This window comes from Misgurnus anguillicaudatus, chromosome 15 (assembly GCF_027580225.2).
Source record: "Misgurnus anguillicaudatus chromosome 15, ASM2758022v2, whole genome shotgun sequence".
Taxonomy (NCBI): domain Eukaryota; kingdom Metazoa; phylum Chordata; class Actinopteri; order Cypriniformes; family Cobitidae; genus Misgurnus; species Misgurnus anguillicaudatus.
In genome coordinates this window covers 9,070,319-9,089,822 of record NC_073351.2, presented here as the reverse complement: position 1 = coordinate 9,089,822, position 19,504 = coordinate 9,070,319, and the positions used below count along the sequence as shown (strand labels likewise).

The following is a 19,504-nucleotide window of genomic DNA, read 5'->3' as shown; positions in this document are numbered from 1 at the left end:
TCGGAGAAATATCCGTTTTGCAAAGACACATTTATGTGGCCAAATTTAAATGGAACAGTTTGAAGTGACCAGGTGTAAAAAGGCCCTTTATGATAGCTATGTGCAACAAAAGTTCTGGTGGTATTTATTAAAAAAATATTTAAACCTGCCATGATATGATTAGTCATGCGAGAACCAGTGGTGCTTAAAATCATTCACATAAAACTTTTATGTCCTGGCTGCTCTTTTCCACATAATGAGAATAAAATGGGACAAATCTAAATCACTGATAATTATTAACCTTGTGCCAACGCTTTGAATTGGACTGCAAAAGCAATATAAACAGGAAAATGGTGCCATTTGAGGCCAAAAGCCATTGGTTCTCATGCATTTCGTGACCAAACATCTATGCCATTAAGATCAATAAATAATGATAATGTGATCTTTTTCTTACACAAAGTTTTCATGTGGCTTCAAAAGACTGAATATAGCACAAGGGCTGTATCTTTTTATGGTGGGGGGATTAAAAATTTTCTCATTAAATGCATATGGGTTAGGAGAGACATGAGAGTAATGCAAGGGAGAGATGTCTATTTTTGTGTGTACTGTTCCTTTAAAAACATGTGTTATGCTAGCCTAGAAAAAAATAATCTAAGGTTATGACATGCAGTATTCCCGTCCTCACATGTGTTTGACTGTAGATAACTCCACAATGCTGCCAGTGGGCTTTAGAGTCTTTTCTGCGTGCAGTCATTTGAACAGAGATTTAAGATGCGTTAGGTCTACGTTTGGTATACGTCCACATGCTAGTATTTCTGTGTAGAAAAAACACACAGAGAGAGAGACAGTCGGGTTTAAACATGAAATGTCAAGAAATTAACCTGATGTTTTCCTCTTTTTCTCCATCTCTGATTCTTCTTCTCTCTGAGGGAAGGAAAGTGAAATTTCCATTTCACTCTGTCACTGTTATCAGGCGGCATGTCACAGCGCGCCCTCATCCTCGCCTAATCGTAAAGCTTTCATGACAGGTTTCTGCAAAGGGATTCTTGTTTACTTATTTATTTCATATCACAGAAAGGAGACAGTGAAGGATAAACATGCAGTTGTATCCTAATTCACACTGGATTGGGCTGTTTGTCAACCCACAGAGTTTGTTTCTGTTTATCTCTTGAGTTGCTGGTGCACATTTTTCCTGAGGGCAACAGCTCCGTGTGTGTTTACCTGCAATTTTCAATCACAATGAAAGAACAACAAAACATTTTTTTATTTCTTTTAATTCATTATCTGAATGAAAGGCTGTTATTATGGGTTAAATACTGTACACTAAAAGTTACAGTAAATGTATTATAATATCTATCTTGGTCATATTTACTGTATAAAAATCTGATTTACGATTTTGATTTACTGATTTGTGATAATTTCTGTGAAATCCAGGCTAAAGCATCGAATGATGAGATTAGAAGCATTAACATTTTATTTCAATAACTGATTTCAATCTTTGACATGACCTTACTCAGTCAATATTAAAGAAATCAAGGTTATATATTCACAGAATATTCTTTACATTGTGTAGGATGAGTTTATGTAGAAAAAAGTAAATCACAAAAAGAAACAATTGACAAGTGTGTACAGAGGCGTCATGCCCATTCAAACTGAGGGGGCACGTGCCCCCTTGGTTTTTTTTGAGCCAATGGATTTTGCATCCAACCTCAAAATCAAATAAGCGTCCATTAATCTGTTATTTGACTTTTAATCTGTTTAATATGCACAATATTAAACATTCTGTGCTTCATCCTTATCACTTTTCGGAGATTTTCGCCATTTTGATAGTGTTCTGATCATGTTACATTACTTTTATTCTGGTGGCAGCTGGCGCTGCAGTCAGGGCAGTCGCAGACGTCATCAGCGTCTGGGTGCGCTCACAAGCTCTCTGCTGTTGCTGGCTTGCTGCTGTATTTGGCTATCTGAACAAATAAAACGTGTAAGAAACGCTCACAACATTTCCAAACCCCAGTACGGTAATGTGCAGTTAACCTCCTCTGTGTAGAAAATGTATGGTTTTAAATGTGACCGTCTCAACGTTATATTAGTAGAGATTCATCTTCTTGGCACAATGCCAAAGTTCGCCAGAGTTCACGCGGGCGCGGAATCTCACATGCTCACATATCAGGTAAAATTTAATGCAAAAATTGAATCCGTTCCTCTAATAATTTTATCTAAACATATTTTTTAAAATCATTATTGAACATTAAAATCAATCACGTGGCTATAGCTTATGTCATTTTCGTTGTTTATATACTTTATGGATTTAAAATTACATTAATTTTATATGATAATGCAGTAGTTGTGCAAAATGCATTAATGACACAATTAAACAAGTCATTAAGACTTAAATAAATAAAACATGCCGTTTTCATATGATGCAAATGTGTCATTATTCCGATTGAATAGTATTTGATATAAAAGTTAGTCATCACTTTTATTTTGGAGGTTTTTGCATGAAAGCAGGGGTTTTCAGATTGTTAGAAATGTAACTGCCATGGAAAAGACTGAAAGCTCTATAATATTTCGTTTGATGTCTGTGTATGCACAAATTTCTGTGAGCTGTCGACACTGTGCCCCCTTAATTGGTGCATGACGCCCCTGGGTGTGTATAATTAACTTATTTCCCGCCAGCCATTTTTTTAGAAGTTGCCTGCCAACATTTTTTGTGATTTTCACAAGTTTCGCAAAATGCCTTACAGGAAAATTTTCTTCTAAAAAAAAAAAAAAATAAACATACAAATAAATCAAATGAAAAAAAAACAGACCCTCTGCTTTCAAACAAACAAACAACATTTTTATCTATATTTTTCTCTGCTTATAAACTCTTAAATATGGGTATTTTTCTTTTAAAATATTTTTTTAGCAATATAAGCTAAAATAATTGCATTTTTGTAAAGGAATTTTGTTAGAGATCAGTAAAAATCTAGTGGATTCTCGTGGTATTGCAGATTGACATAAACATTCATCAGGAACACGGTTTTTATGCAAATTATTTAGTTAACTTGTCTATGGCGGGAAAAGAGTTAAAAACTATTATACCACGGGGCTGTTGAATGCTTTTAATTGATTGGTTTAGAAATGTTTCTCGAATATGCATAATTTTTCAATAAATGCACACTTAATCTGTCAATGTCTTAAAATAACCACCTCGTAAAAAAGTTACATCAGGTTGTCATGCAGGCTTGACAAGAACACTGTAAAATGTAAAAGATGGATTAACTTGAAAATTTGCTTGGCTAATCGGGAGCACCGGGCCATTTTTTTCCCACAAGGGGCATGTGGTCATACCACTGCATTGAAATATGGATGCTGGTAATCTAATGTTAAGTGGGTGAACATGTATCCTCTTTTTCTGGACATGTCCTCTTTTTGGACCTTAAAAAAATGCGTCCATCCAAGATTTCTAAATCGCCCAAAATGTCTGGGATTCGTCTTTAGTCTGCGCATTATTCAGGCCTAAGTTTATTCTAATTTTGTTGCTACGGAACATCGAACGTCAAAAGTATAAGATGTGTGCATTACTGGATGACATCTGCATCTGTGTAGTTCTTAAATATAAAAACAGTTTACAGTATATAATGTGATGCGGGAGCAATACAAGACATTTTCCTATCCATTGTAAAAAGTGTCACCCCCTAGTTTATTTCCAGCGAAAATAGAGTTCTTAACACCCGTGAAGGCAGCTATTAAAACCATATCACGTTTGCTCATTGTGTGTGTTTGTGCACGTGTGCATGCGAGTGAGTGATTGTACAGTAGAGAAGTAATGTAGTAGACTTGCATTTGGGTCAGTCAGTACACAAAAGTAAACGCACACAATGTTTTTTAATACAGGGGAATACTGCAAAAAGGCTGGTATACAATCCAGTTATAGTATTTAAACTATTTTCATATATTTTTATTAACCCTTACGAAAATTAACCATGGTTTTACTACAGTTATGACCAAAAAACCATGGTTACTGTAGTAAAATGTCTCGGTTACGGATGTAACCCTCGTTCCCTGAAGGAGGGAACGGAGACGTCACGTCGTGACCGACGAATTGGGAGCTCGCTTAGAGAGACCAATCTGCTTCGAATACTACTAAAACGCCAATGAACTTGGCATTGAGATATTTGCATAATGCTGGCGCCGCCCCGCCAGGTGCGTATATAAGGCGCACGTGCAAATAGGGAAATCAGCTTCTGTTCGCTGAGAAAGCCGGAAGGTGACCGGCCTAAACAGCAGGTGGCAGCACCTGTGGCGACGGGACGTGACGTCTCCGTTCCCTCCTTCAGGGAACGAGGGTTACATCCGTAACCGAGACGTTCCCTTTCAGTCGGTCACTACGACGTCACGTCGTGACCGACGAATTGGGAAACCCTACTAAAACGCCACTAGGGGCTGACCTCTTCCAGTGTCTGCATAAAGCCCTCCGGTTCCACTTAAGGATAGGAGAATTAGGTTTTAAGGCAGAAGGCCGGGCACTAGATGTTCCTTTAACCCCACAGTAGTGCCAGCGACTGGGAAGCGCCCTATCTGAGCGGTATAGGGACGCTGCGGAAGCCACCGCCCCGTTAAGGGCTAATGGTGGGCGAAAGTCAACATAGTTGAGGTAAATGACAGCCGTGGCTGTGTAAGCAAAGCAGTGCTCTGCTAAGGGAAACGTGGGCTGGTAGGATTAACCCCACGGAATAATACTCACAAAGGAACCCGTTGGGACACAATGTGGGGCCCTGGCCAAACACGTAGGTTCGTAAGAATACAGCTAGTGAAAGGCTGACAGCCAATGCTCCGCAACAAAGGCTGTCAAGGCAGTGGAGAGAGCAAATCAAACCATTACGCATTTTTGCTCTGTTAGCCTTCCATACTGAAACTCAATTTGGAGCCTCAGTCGGAGGCTGCAAGCCGACTTGCGAGTCTGCTCTCCGTGTCCTCCCTGGTGAGGACAGAACACGAGAGGATACAGGCTCGATACGAACATTGTAGAATCTAATGAACGTATTAGGTGTCGCCCAACCAGCAGCTCTACAGCTGTCTGTTAGCGAGGAACCACGAGCTAATGCCCAAGATGAGGCAACACTCCGAGTGGAGTGCGCTCTCAAATTAAAGGGGCAAGGAATGCCCTGCAAATTGTAAGCTAGGGCGATAGTATCAACTATCCAATGAGACATCCTCTGCTTAGTGACAGCTTTCCCTTTCTGCTGGCCACCATAACAAACAAAGAGCTGGTCTGAGGTCCTGAAGCTTTGTGTGCGGTCCACGTAGAATCGCAGTGCGCGTACGGGGCACAACAAAGCCTCGGTTGGGTTTGCCTGCTCCAAAGGCAATGCTTGCAAGCTCACCACTTGATCTCTAAAGGGAGTAGTGGGAACTTTGGGCACGTAGCCTGGTCTGGGTCTCAAAGTCACGCTCGAGACAGAAGGACCAAACTGAAGGCACGAATCGTCAACAGAGAATGCATGTAAATCCCCTATTCTCTTCACCGAGGCCAATGCTAGTAGGGTCAGAACCTTCATTGATAAAAGCTTCAGACTCGCAGACTGCAAAGGCTCGAACGGAGGACTCTGCAGCGCTTTCAGCACCATGGACAAGTCCCAGGGAGGAATAGAAGGGGGGCGCGAGGGGTTTAGCCTGCGAGCGCCTCTCAGGAATCTAATAACCAAATCATGCTGGCCCACTGATCTGCCGTTAATAAGTGAGTGATGCGCAGATATAGCGGCGATATCAACTTTAATAGTGGACGGTGACAGCCTACCATCTAATCTATGTTGAAGATATAAAAGCACAATGTTAATAGGGCATTCTCTGGGGTCCTCGCGTTGCGAAGAGCACCAGGTGACGAAAAGGTTCCATTTTAACGCGTAAGCCCGTCTCGTAGACGGAGCTCGTGCCGCGTCAATAGTGTTAGATACCGCCTGGGGCAAATCACTTAAACCTTGCGCGCGCTCAACGACCAAACGTGGAGATTCCACAGGTCGGGGCGCGGGTGCCATAATGTGCCCCCTCCTTGAGAAAGAAGGTCCTTCCTCACGGGAATCCGCCAGGGAGGGGCTGTCGCGAGGAGCATTAGTTCCGGAAACCAATTCCTGGTCGTCCAATATGGGGCGATCATTAAAAGGCTCTCCTCGTCCTGCCTGACTTTGCACAGTGTCTGTGCTATTAAACTCACTGGGGGGAACGCATATTTGCGCATGCCCCGCGGCCAGCTGTGTGCCAACGCATCCACGCCGAGGCTGCCCTCGGTTAGTGAATAAAACAGGCGACAATGGGTATTGTCCGGTGACGCAAATAGGTCTATCTGCGCCCGACCGAATTTCCTCCAAATCAGCTGGACCGTCTGGGGGTGGAGTCGCCATTCGCCGGGGCGCGCTGCTCGGGAAAGCGCGTCTGCCGCTGTATTGAGCGAGCCCGGGATGTAAATGCCACGAAGGGACCTCAGATGCTTCTGACTCCAAAGGAGGAGATGACGAGCGAGATGCGACAGGTGACGAGAGCGCAAACCGCCTTGACGGTTGATATACGCTACGGTCGCAGTGTTGTCTGAGCGCACTAGTACATCCTTCCCTCGCAGCTCCGTAGCGAAGCGTACGAGTCCCAGATATACTGCCCATAACTCGCGGCAATTGATATGCCAATGCAACTGGGGTGCTGTCCACACCCCCGAAGCCGTGAGCTCGTCGTACGTGGCTCCCCAGACTGTGTCGGAGGCATCTGTGTGGACAACAGCATGCCGGGAGACCTGTCTCATGGACACGCCGGCCCTGAGAAACGCGGGGTCTGACCACGGGGGGAATGTTAGGCGACACGCAGGTGTAATGGTTACACGATGGATGCCAGCGCGCCACGCTCTCCTCGGGACTCGATCGTGAAGCCAACGCTGAAGCGGTCTCATATGGAGCAGCCCGAGCGGTGTCACGGCCGCTGCTGCTGCCATACGCCCCAGGAGTCTCTGAAATTGTTTCAGAGGGACCGCATTCTTCCCTCGGAATGAACCGAGGCAAGTCAGAATTGATTGGACGCGCTCTTCTGTTAAACGCGCCGATAAATCGATCGAGTCCAGTTCCATACCGAGAAAAGAGATCCTCTGCGTAGGGCAGAGTTTGCTCTTTTCCCAGTTGACCCGAAGACCCAAACGGGCGAGATGTTGAAGTGTTAGATCTCTGTGTTCGCACAGCGTCCGCCGAGAATGCGCTATTATAAGCCAATCGTCGAGGTAAGCCAGAATGCGACTACCGCTCTCTCTGAGGGGCTTTAGCGCCGCCTCTACTACTTTCGTGAACACACGGGGAGAGAGAGACAGCCCGAACGGTAAAACTTTGTACTGATATGCCCGTCCCTCGAACGCAAACCGGAGAAACGGTCTGTGACGAGGGAGAATGGACACATGAAAGTACGCGTCTTTCAGGTCTATCGCTGCAAACCAATCTTGGGGGCGTATTGCACTGAAAATTTGTTTCGGTGTAATCATCCTGAAAGACCTCTTCTGAAGAGATTTGTTCAGGACACGCAAATCCAAAATCGGTCGTAACCCGCCGCCTTTCTTGGGTACTATGAAATACGGGCTGTAAAAACCCGATCTCATCTCGGTAAGAGGGATCGGCTCGATCGCGTCCTTCGCCAGCAGGACTTCGACCTCTGCACGCAGTACATGTGCAACTGACGCTTTCACCGTGGTGAAACGTATGCCCGCAAATTTGGGAGTGTGCCGATTGAATTGAATTTCGTAACCGAGGCGGATCGTGCGTAAAACCCAACGAGACGGACTGGGAAGCTGAAGCCAAGCCCCCAGGGACCGTACGAGAGGAATTAACGGCACTACCGGTGTACCCGCGGCGGGGCAGCGAGGCGGGACAGGCGGGACTGCCGGTGCGTCTGCCGTGACAGCATAAGCATCTACAGTATGTGTGTGTGTGACACTGACCTGAGCCCGCTGAGGGAAACGGTCGTCCGGTCTCCTCAGCTGAGGACGCAGACTCCGAAGGGGTTGCTGGTGGTCCGGTCTCCGTAGCGGAGAGCTCGAACTCCTCAGAACACCCACTGGCGATAGAGGAGAGGGAGGAAGAACATCTGACTGCCCGCTCACATCTCTCTCGATCCTCTGGAGACCTGGAGAAGGAATAGGAATGCACTCTTTTTGTGGTTTTGTGGGTGCCGGCTGAGAAGCCGGCGGAACAGAAACAAAACGAAACAAAAGATTTTCCAGCCGGCCCTCTACCGGTGGAAGGAGCGGTGCCATCACCGTCTCCCGCTGAGTGATCCCATCCAACTCCAGGTCGCCCGTCTCAGGGCCGCGTCGATTTCCGTTTGCCACGGTAAGCGGGTGGTGCGGGGGGGGCGGGCTGCCGACGGCTGTTCCCCCTCCGTGGTCTAGAAGACTTTCTAGCGGGGGGGAGGGGGGCGGAGGCAGCCGCCGGAGGGCGCCCTCGGCGAGGAGCAGACGGGGCCGCCGGCGCTGGGGGGCGAGATGCAGGTCGCTTGCGCCGGGGAATGATCTGAGCGATCGCTTCCGTCTGCTTCTGGGCGGCGGAGAACTGCTGGGCAAACGACTCCACCGACTCGCCGAACAGGCCTGCCTGGGATACGGGCGCATCCAAGAACTTGTTCTTTTCAGCATCCGTCATGTCGGCCAGACAGAGCCACAGATGGCGTTCCTGGACCACCATCGTGGACATCGCACGACCAATCGCCTGTGCCGTGACCTTCGTAGCACGGAGGGCCAGATCCGTAGCGGCCCGGAGCTCCGAAAGCACAGGCGAGTCGTGTCCTCCCTCGTGCAGATCTCTCAAGGCCTTGGCCTGGTGGACCTGCAGCAACGCCATAGCGTGCAGGGCTGAAGCCGCCTCTCCACATGCATGATAGGCAGCCCCCGTTAAACCGGAAGACTGTCTGCAAGCACGGGAGGGGAGGGTTGGACGATCCTTCCAAGTGGGAGCGGTGGCCGGACACAGTTGCATCACAACCGCACGCTCCACTGGGGGAATCCCCGTATAACCCTTAGCGGCTCCATCGGTGAGGGAGGTGAGGGGGGAGGGCTGAAACGGCCGTAAACGGGTAGAATACGGCGACCTCCAGGTCCTGGTCAGCCCCTCGTGCACCTCGGGGAAGAAAGGTACTGGCGGAGAGGGCTGTGACACCCGGGCAGCTCCAAAGAACCAATCATCCAGGCGGGACGGTTCGGGCTGTGGGGGGTGAACCCACTCCAACCCTACGGTCTCCGCCGCTCGAGAGAGCACGGCCACCATCTCTGGATCGAAATCCGGCGTCACGACCCGTCCGGAAGGGGGGAGGACATCCAGATCCTCAGAGGTAGAGGGCCCACCCTCGGATGCTGCGGTCTCCGTGGACCCGGAGGGAGGCACGACAGATCCAACAGACATCGTAGAACACGACTCTGAAGTTTCCATCGGCGCATCAACCGGCTGTGGATGAGGAGGCTGAGAGGCGGAGGACGAATCCCCCGCCCGGTTCAGCACAGTGATGCGGAGATCATCCTTCGAGAGCTTCACAGCCGCACCGTGGCGTCGATCAGCGCTCGTCGGACGTGGGTTGCGTTTTTCCCGGAGGAAAGACAACCGTCTCCGCAAATCCACAAGGGACATGTTCTCGCAGTGAGAACACTTACCCCCAGCGAACACTGCCTCAGCGTGCTCGATGCCCAAGCACGAAAGACAACGCTCGTGACCGTCCTTCGGACCCATATACTTCCCGCATCCAAGATCGCACGGACGAAAAGCCATCCTAAAAAGGACGCTAATCTCCGGATATACGAGAGAGTGGCTGCCTTTAACAAGGCACAAAGCTCTCTCGTATCACTCTTTTAGGGAAATTCACTCAGATGCTCAGTTGATGATGCGCACAGGGAAAGGCAACGCACACACTAAACTCAAAACAAAAAAGATGTAGAGCCTGTGGAATACTGCGAAGCGTCCGCTGTGGTACTGCCAGTCCAACCAACTTCCGCAATCGATCCCAACAGAGTAAAGTAGCTTCTCAGTAGCAGATACGGCCGGCTTTCGAAGCGATAAAAAGCTGATTTCCCTATTTGCACGTGCGCCTTATATACGCACCTGGCGGGGCGGCGCCAGCATAATGCAAATATCTCAATGCCAAGTTCATTGGCGTTTTAGTAGTATTCGAAGCAGATTGGTCTCTCTAAGCGAGCTCCCAATTCGTCGGTCACGACGTGACGTCGTAGTGACCGACTGAAAGGGAACCTGGTTATCACAAAATAACCATGGTTTTGACAACCATGGTTTTCAAAAACCATAGTTAAACCATGGTTAGTGTAGTAAAATCATGGTTTTGCTCATAGTAATCAATTGACCAAAAAAACATGGTTACTACACTTTTACCACAATAAAACCATAGTTAATTTTCGTAAGGGAATCACCACCTCATTGGGAGCTTAGCCTCTCTACTATTAAAAACAAGGATTTAATTACATTATTTTAATATAGTCAGTTGTGAACTAAAGTGGGACGGTCTAAGGAATGAAACTCAAGGGCTAGAAATGAGTCCCACTCCGGCCCTGCTTCAATTGGTAACGCCTAAAAATTTGTTAAAATGTTCTACAAGAAAACATGAGACAGACATGGACTGGGTCCGAAACCGCATTCTGTAACAGTACGTACTGAATGAGATGAAATACCTACTTACTGACTATTAAAACAGTAGATTATGAATCCTGGTAGTATGAATGAGATTCATACGTACTATATCCGCCATGTTGATACATGATGTGACATATGGTCATCACGTAATACCATCGCAAATTCAGCCGCATCGGCCATAGATATTCATAATAAAGGCTAGATGTCTCATCCGCGCTGTTGGCCAGTGGAATTCGACGTCCGCACCGGCCGGCCATCCTGTCACAGGCAACTTACTCAATTTTCTACCGATGTTCAAACAGTTTGGTTTGTTATAAACGTCATTTGTAAATCTGTCAAGATTTCAGCGAGATAAGAGTATTTGTGTTCGTGCAGACCACTCAGCAGGCTCCACAGAGTCCGCTAGAAAGCTTGTTTGTGACAAGATGGCTGCCGGTGATGCCATTACAGCCTTTATTATGTATATCTATGGCATCGCCGCTTTCCTAATATGACGATGCCTGTTCTTTTTCATTGGATAACTCCTCTCCCGGGGCCAGGGGCGGATCTACCGGGGTGGCACGGGGTGGCAGTTGCCACCCTAAATAAAAGCATTGCCACCCCATATGCCACCCCAGCGCTGGTATCCTAATATATATAATATATACCCGAGTAGGCTCTTTTAACCAGAAATGCAATGCAGCTTTTCTCTGTGTGTGTTTAGGGGTGGGAGACACATATATGACGATGATTGGTGTGTGTGTCTTAGAGGGGGTGGGACAACTACATAGCTAATTATGATTGGCTTAATTTCCATCGTTAGCCAATCAGAGGCAGCAGAGTTCATACCCGGTCATAGCCAAGCACGCACAGTCAGTCCGAGCAGAAAGTCTTTTTACCGTGTAAAAAAGCCCGCACAGTTTGCCAACTTGGTGATTTTGTCGCTATTTTAAGAAACTTTTTAGACCCCTTTAGCGACTTTATTAAAAAATCGACTAGGACAAATCTAGCGATCTTTTCTGGCGTGGTTGGAGACTTTTGGAAACTGCCGTGAAAGGAGGATGCATCACCCCATCCAAGGCACTCACATGCAGCCCGGTTCTCGCGCTGCAGTCCATCCGTGATCCGAGTCGCACAAACCCGCGACAACAGAGCGATGGAAAGTACAACGAGCTCAAAACAAAGGTAGCGGACGCAAGCACAAAGTATAAAAAGCACAAACGTTGAAACATTACTTTCCATCGTTGAGGTGAAAGGCAAGAATGTTTATGAACGTCCAACTTATGCCCATCGATCTCTTCACGTTTGTAGCAAGTAACGTTAATTCTGATCTATTAAAGCACCTCACATCATCACGCATCCCTGCAAAACATTAGTGGTTTCTTTTTAGTGTCTTTAAATGATACGTTGAGCATCACATCACCAAATCAGAGTACTGAATACGGTCACATTTTACAGATAAATGTTGCATCAGGATAAAAATACAAAAATTAAACTGTTGATTGTTGTAAAATATTGCCTGAGGTAGTTGCTTGGTAGTTAAAACTACTGAACTGCAGGTTTGTGTAAGCAGTAAATATCTTTTAAGCAGTTCTTTCTAGAGTAAGCCCGTCATGTCTTGTTAGCTAGTGTGCAGCAATCAAAATATTCAATACGTGCATATATGAAATCGCTCATTATGATATTGCCTAATGTTTTTGTTTGTCTTCATTAAGGAGACAAAACTATTCAGTGTTGTGTATGTTTAGAAAGCTTGAAAGACAGCTTAATGCTGCATTTTCCAGGATAATATGAAAAGAAAGGCTGATATCCATTTTTTTTAACCAAAAAGAATAGAAAAATCAAATACTATGGGAGTGGAAGGTACAAATAAAACAGAAAAATATGTTGTGGAAGGGAGAGGAGTAGATGAAGTCATGAAAGAAAGAAACATATGGATGGCAAAGAGCTAAAAAGAAGTGAATAGACAGAAATCCATCATGAAGTAAGTGAAATGATTAAAGAAGAGGGTTATGAGAGAAAGAGATGTGTGCCTTTCAAATATGTTTTACATTAATATAAATTAGGCAAACCTATTTTATTTATATAACAGTCTTTATACCATTATGTTCAACCTTGCTCATCATTACAGTCAGTGTTTTTAGATATTGGTAAGATGTATGTATTAACTTAGTATTAAAGGAGCGGTGAATCAAAAACTCAATTTTAACTTGATAATTTGTTATATAAGAGGTCATTATACTTAAATGAACATCCTGCAAGTTTCAGAACTGAAAACGTCCGTGCTACTGAAATATAACCGTCTTTGGCACCAAGCCAGCTAAACACTCCAGTGAAAAATTCGGAAATCTATGACGTCAAAGTAGAATTGAAACACCTCCCCATAACCAAAAGGACAAGTCTACTTTTGTAGCCCCGCCCACAGCTTCGCGTGACACGTGTGTCTCAGTAAGTAAACATGTCTTTAAAAATTGACAAATTTAACCAAAATGACTTTTTAAATACATTTTTTTCTGAGAGACTTTTATTTTGACGCGGTGATCTGTTATGATACCATGGAAACGCATTTTCACAACCGCGTGGGAACAACCATGGGAACAACACAGAAGCTAAATACTTCAATTCGGAGGCTTGGAACTTAACATTAGCAATATGCTTGGATAAAGTTTGCTTTTGAAGAAGTTCCAGCTCGTGTGGGGAGCGTTTGTTAACGTTGTGGACATGGATTCATTTGTAAAGAAGTAGATGCTGGATTTGCAGAGAGACTCAGAAGCACCACTTATATTGGATCTGACAACAATGACACAGCAGTATAATTCACAGTAAGACATTTTACTTTATTTAAGTTACTGCGTTTCACTATTGCTTTGTTAAAAGAGATTGCATTTTATATGTCCTGTTGTAACATCCGTGTCTAAATACGTTTGTTGACTGTTTTAATTTACTAAAAACATTAAACGATTAATAAAGGTACAACACTTAACAATACGACTGTAATTTAAAGGTAGAAATATACAAAGTTAGTTATAAGGAAGGATTTATCAACCGCAGTTTAGATTCTGATGCCCGTTTACTGTGTTGTATACGGTAATTTAGGCAAGTTGCGTTTGAAAGGTCAAACACTCAACAAAGCTTATTTTTTATCATATAACTGTGGTATTTAACATTACGTGAATGTAAAAGCAACCTCACAGGCACAATAGAAATATACAAAGTTATTGATAAGGATTTATTAGACGCAGTTTAGATTCGGATGCACGCTTACTGTGTTTTATACGGTAATTTAGTCACGTCGAGTTTTGTTTCTACTTTAATATACGTATTGTCATTTATGTGTATCATCTTTAGCACCCAGAATCTTTTGTGTCTCAAACATATTTGTGTTCGGCTGCTATTTTTATCACATTAATGTTTTTAAAACATTTCCCTACATGTAATGACGGGGAATGAAGCTGTCCAATCATAGCAGTGGGTGTTTACGTTCAGGTCTTCAATGCGGCCCGCCCCTTCAAACGAACCATTTCTCAAGACAGCCACTAATCCATGTTACAAAATAGCGTATTACTTATTGCTTTTGATGTTTTTGAATGTAAAAACAACGCGAAATGCATAAGTAGACATCAATCAACGTCATAAAGCAATAAAATCGACCAATTCACGGCCCCTTTAAGACAAAGGGTGCTACAGTAGAGATGCTAAAGGTAGCTGCTTGGGTACTTATAGGAACATTTGTTGTTGCGTTTTTTATGTTATAAAAATTTGAGGTCCAGTGTATACATCGAATATAGTATATACAGTACTACTTCATTGCCACCCCTCGTAGTTCTCATGCCACCCCCTTGCCACCCCATAAATATTTTTCTAGATCCGCCCCTGCCCGGGGCATCATGGGAAAGTGAACTGTCCTTTGTATGCACACTTCAAAATCTAACCAGAAGTAGTAGGTCATCCGGGTACTTTTCATTTACTGTTTTTGGAATACTATGAATTCGGACATATTACTTGCTTCGCCTACTGCTTTCGCCTACTATATAGTATGGAAGTATGCGGTTTCGGACGCTGCAAAGGTGTGCTCTTACTAACAATCCATTGCATCCACTTTAATCCATCATAGAGGCAATGCCGTCAGTTCATCTGTGTGACATTATACATGTTAAAGATGATCTATTTGTAAGGATTTTGTTAAAAATATGATGTTTGATAAGTTGTTAAAACAAGCTTACAGTGATGCTAATAGCTGTTATAGCTGCTACTACATAGAGAACAGCTGTAATTGTTTGTTTCAGACATTTATAGTTGTATGATTAATCAAGACATGGACATTGAATATTGTTGTATTGTTTCATTACAGTTTTTACCACAACTGTAGGTTAATGAGAAAGAGTGACAGTTACTGATCAACCTTACAACGACTCTGCCTTCATTGGCTACGGTTAAACTTGGTGTTTAGTCAGAGTTTCATCACACTGCACGAGAACACTACAGTGAAAATGCCCCGTTTGATGTTTAAAGTGGTTAAGATAGCAACAGGAAGCAAGTCGTCTGTGTGCTGTTAGAAGTGGCAAGTCATCCGCGTCATCTGTGAGTGCAGCTCACGCTGAAGCCGCCAAAGTTACAGTTTTATATGCCAGCCAAGAGGCTAAACTAATGCCAGCCAATAGGCTACATAAAGGCTGCGTCCAAATACCCATACTTGCGGTCTTGAGCACTCGAGAGCACGTGCATGCGACATGAAGTAAGTGCGCAAGACTGCCCCATGTGTTAAAACTGGCAAAGTGCAGTGCCTTAACCTACACTACTGTATCTCGAATACCGCTGGGAAGATTCTCGCTGTGGTAAGGATCTGGATACCACTACTACAGCAAGAACAGATGTGACTGTTAGTTTCGGACATTTAAAATTGTACACTGCAAAAAATGACTTTCTTAGTATTTTTGTCTTGTGTTCAGTACAAATATCTAAAAATTCTTAAATTAAGATGTATTTTCTTGATGAGGAAAATGACCGTAGAAAAAATCTAGTTTTTAGACAGAAATATACAATTTAATAAATGTTAAAAAGAATCTTGAAATAAGATTTTTTTCTTAAACACTTAATTCAAGAAAAAAATTCTCACCCCATTGGCAGATATTTTTTGTTTGTTTTAAGCACAATTTCACTTAAATTGTATATTATTTTGTAAATTGTATTTTTGTCTAAAAACTAGACTTTTTCTACTGTCATTTTGCTCATCAAGAAAATACATCTTAATTTAAGAATTTTTAGATATTTGTACTGAACACAAGACAAAAATACACACTGCAAAAAATTATTTTCAAGAAAAAATGTTCAGCAAAATGACCCAAGAAAGTAAGTCTAGTTTTTAGACCAAAAATATCAATTTAAGTGATTTTGTGCATAAAATATGCAAAAAAAAAACATCTGCCAATGGGATAAGCACATTTTTCTTGAATTTAGTGTTTAAAGGACAAGTTCGGTATTTTACACATAAAGCCCTGTTTTCAGATTGTTTATGATGAAATAGAACGGTTCTGACAAAAATTTGGACATATGATGCTGTCCCGAGAATTTTCAGGTGTTTGTTGTATCACCTCCCACCTCTACAATGGCTGTATAGGTGCACAGGAACAATCCTTCCTAAAATGCATTAAACTTTAGTTTACAAACACGTGAAACTCACCGCAAAAGATGCTTTCCAACAGGTTTTATCGTAGTTTTTGTACAACTCCATTGACTTGTATTAGATGTGCTGTGAGGTACGGTATTACTCCGCGCCGGGAACTTTGTTTGTATTCTTGCAATTGGCAAAGGCAAATTATTGCCACCACCTGGGTGGAGTGTCTATTATTCAAGCTCTCAGCGGAAGAATATACGGGTGTGAGGCGTTTGGAAAAATAGGTCCACAAGTTTACAACAAATGTTAAAACACCTGTTGGAAAGCATCTTTTGCAGTGATTTTTGTGTGAGCATATCAATGAACACCCCTGACCACTCGGTGAGTTTCACATCTTTGTAAACGAAAGTTTAATGCATTTTAGGAAGGATTGTTCCAGTGCACCTATGCAGCCATTGTAAAGGTGGGAGGTGATACAACAAACACCCGAAAATTCAAATTTCAGTCAAAACCGTTCTATTTCATCATAAACAATCTGAAAACAGGGCTTTAAGGGTAAAATACCGAACTTGTCCTTTAAGAACAATGTTCAAGATTTTTTTGCTTACCCCATCGGCAGATTTTTTGCTTGTTTTATGCAAAAAAATAAAACACTTAAATTTGATATTTTTTGTCTAAAAACTAGACTTATTTTCTTGGGTCGTTTTGCTCATCAAGAAAAAGCATCTTAATTTAAGAATTTTTAGATATTTTTACTGAAAACAAGACAAAAATACTAAGAATTTATTTTCTTAAAAATCATTTTTTTGCAGTGCATTTGCAGTGTTTGAATAATCAAGACATGGACATTGAATATTGTTGTATTGTTTCATTGCAGTTTTCACCGCAACATGTTAATGAGAGAGTGACAGTAAATGATCAACCTTACTATGACTCTGTCTTCATTGGCTATGGTTTAACTTGGCGTTTAGTCAGAGTTTTAACACACTGCACAAGAACACTTACACTACACAAGCATTTCTGCTGTAGCCTATAAAACACCTTCAAAAGCTTGTAGTTACAGAGCCAGTCTCCCAAGATTTCCACTCTACCCAACATACATTTCTTACATTTATCAAAAATAGGCATCAAGATTTCCCTCCGCTGCTGTAAGCCTGAAACCAGCCGAGTGTCAAATATCTGTCACATGATAACAGCCAACGCAGCATTTTCTCTCCAGTCAGAGAATACGGCTTCTGGTGCTCACAACACAGACGTGAAATATAACCGTGTTAGATGTACAGAGGGACACGTACGGGTGCAGCTGTAATGGTTTCTCTGCCCCTTGTCGCTCCTTGATTGTTTTATTCCAAGTGTGGAGACATACGGCTGCGATTGTGATCCATCAGTGAGATGGACTGTGGAAATCCAACAACATAGATGTGGGTGGTATTATCGGCTTGACAAAAGTAGTGGGCCAACCATAAATCATCTACTGGAAATCTGCCCCGCAGGGAGCCTGACTTCCATCAATGCTGTTGGAAATCTCTGCCGCATCCTCAGATACTCCTGTTTCTTGTTTTTATTTATTACTCATTCATGCTCTGCAACCTAAATCCTTATCAAATTAAACAAAAATGTAGAGATGATGTAATCCAAAGTCTTCTGAGGCAGTGTGAGAAATAAACTAAAATGTTGATTATTCACTACACTTTGCATCTCATTCTCTGTCTTGCATATATGAACTGGTGCATCATGTTTATTTAAAGCCTGTGAGAATGGGTTGGGTTCATATATTTAAGAGCTTTTTTCGGTAAACAATGATGCAAATCGTACTCTTTTCTTAGATTAAAGCAATTTTAAATTAAAGTTACACTACAATAGCATATATGTGTACTAGAAAAAATGCTGGGTTATTTTCAACCAGTGGCGGCTCGTGACTGCTCATCCGAGGTGGCGAAAAATCTAAATAAGTATTCGGAGTGTAATGTGTGTTGCTTGCGTTTTCAAAATATGTTTGTTGCATCATGTAAACCATGTGCATCACGTGTTTTGTCAAAATAAGTGCCTGCTGCAAACGCGTCAAAACCGTTTATGATAAAAGAGACGCACACGTTCACAAAATACACGCAAGACACTCCCTTAACAGTAAACTGTGATTACGCATGAGATTATGTGAGTATCTAGAAAACGCAAGCTTCTCTTTTATAAAAAACACTTTAGACGCGTCTGCAGCAGACACTTATTTTGACAAGACACGTCATTCACACAGGATCTCTCGATGTGCAGAACACACATTTTTAAAAAAGGAACCACACACATGACGGGCTACATACATGATGTGACGAACTTCTGATCGAACGCCCTCGAAAAAAGAAGTCACCGTTCGCCACTGTTTTCAACCCAGCGTTGGGTCAAAAAGGGACAAGCCCAGCCCCTTGGGTTGTAATTTAACCCATGCTGGGTTGTTTTAATCCATTGTTGGGTCAAATATAAACATTTTCTGGGTTAATTTAACCCAACCGCTGGGCTCATCCCAGAGATGCTCACAAGTCTCTGGGCTCGAGTCCAAGTCAAGTCTCAAGTCTTGTTGTAACAAATAAAACTCTAATAATAAAGAAAGAAATTACAAACATTTATAAAGAGGAACAAAGTTGCACATTAAGTAAGGTATAAAATTAGCATTAGGTACAGAAATCGAATTAAATGGATAATAACACTGTCTTTATTGTGCAAATTAAATATTATTATTCTTATTTTTAGAGCAATAGAAGTGATTTTCTGTTTGTCTTGGGTTGTTTGATTAACATAAATGACACAGATTTAAGTAGGTTAATTGAGGTTACTTTCTCTTTAAGAACAAATAAGCCCAGACTGGTTTCTGACTGGTTTCTTAAGACATAAACAAATGTTTTTATTAGAAAAAGAATACTGTGAGATCATTTTGTGTATGTGCCCTGTCAAGAACAGAAAGATTTTATGTTGGCTTAAATTTTGAAACACTTCTCTCTGTATGTGCACTACTGAGGGCACTTAAACGCGTGCTCACACACAGGGGAGGGCGAATCCAAACAGCGCTTCAGGAAGAAGATGCAGCAGTCGCTTCACATAAAAACGTTACGTTGTTTTTCATTGCTGTATTCAGCAAATGTATGTTAATGGACTACAGTATGACACAAAGTAGCACAACACTGGACCTGACTGGAGCTGGACCGGACACATTTAACCGCATGTGCTCACAGTAATCTGCTCACTTAAGCGCCTTTTGGCGGTTAAATTGTTTAACCATTTAAACAATTGCAAGCCTTAGAAACAC

The 19,504-nt window shown here is 43.0% G+C and overlaps 1 protein-coding gene across 1 annotated transcript; it reads right to left on the bottom strand.

Moving 5' to 3' along the window:
- Positions 1–4,188: 4,188 nt before the first annotated feature.
- LOC141349692 (uncharacterized) lies at positions 4,189–8,291 on the bottom strand. Its single transcript, XM_073853340.1, has 2 exons — positions 6,172–8,291; positions 4,189–5,941 (listed from the first exon to the last, which is right to left on the bottom strand). Exons 1-2 carry the CDS (start codon positions 8,240–8,242, stop codon positions 4,881–4,883), a joined length of 3,132 nt encoding a protein of 1,043 aa, XP_073709441.1. The 5' UTR covers positions 8,243–8,291; the 3' UTR covers positions 4,189–4,880.
- Between the last annotated feature and the right edge of the window lie 11,213 nt (positions 8,292–19,504).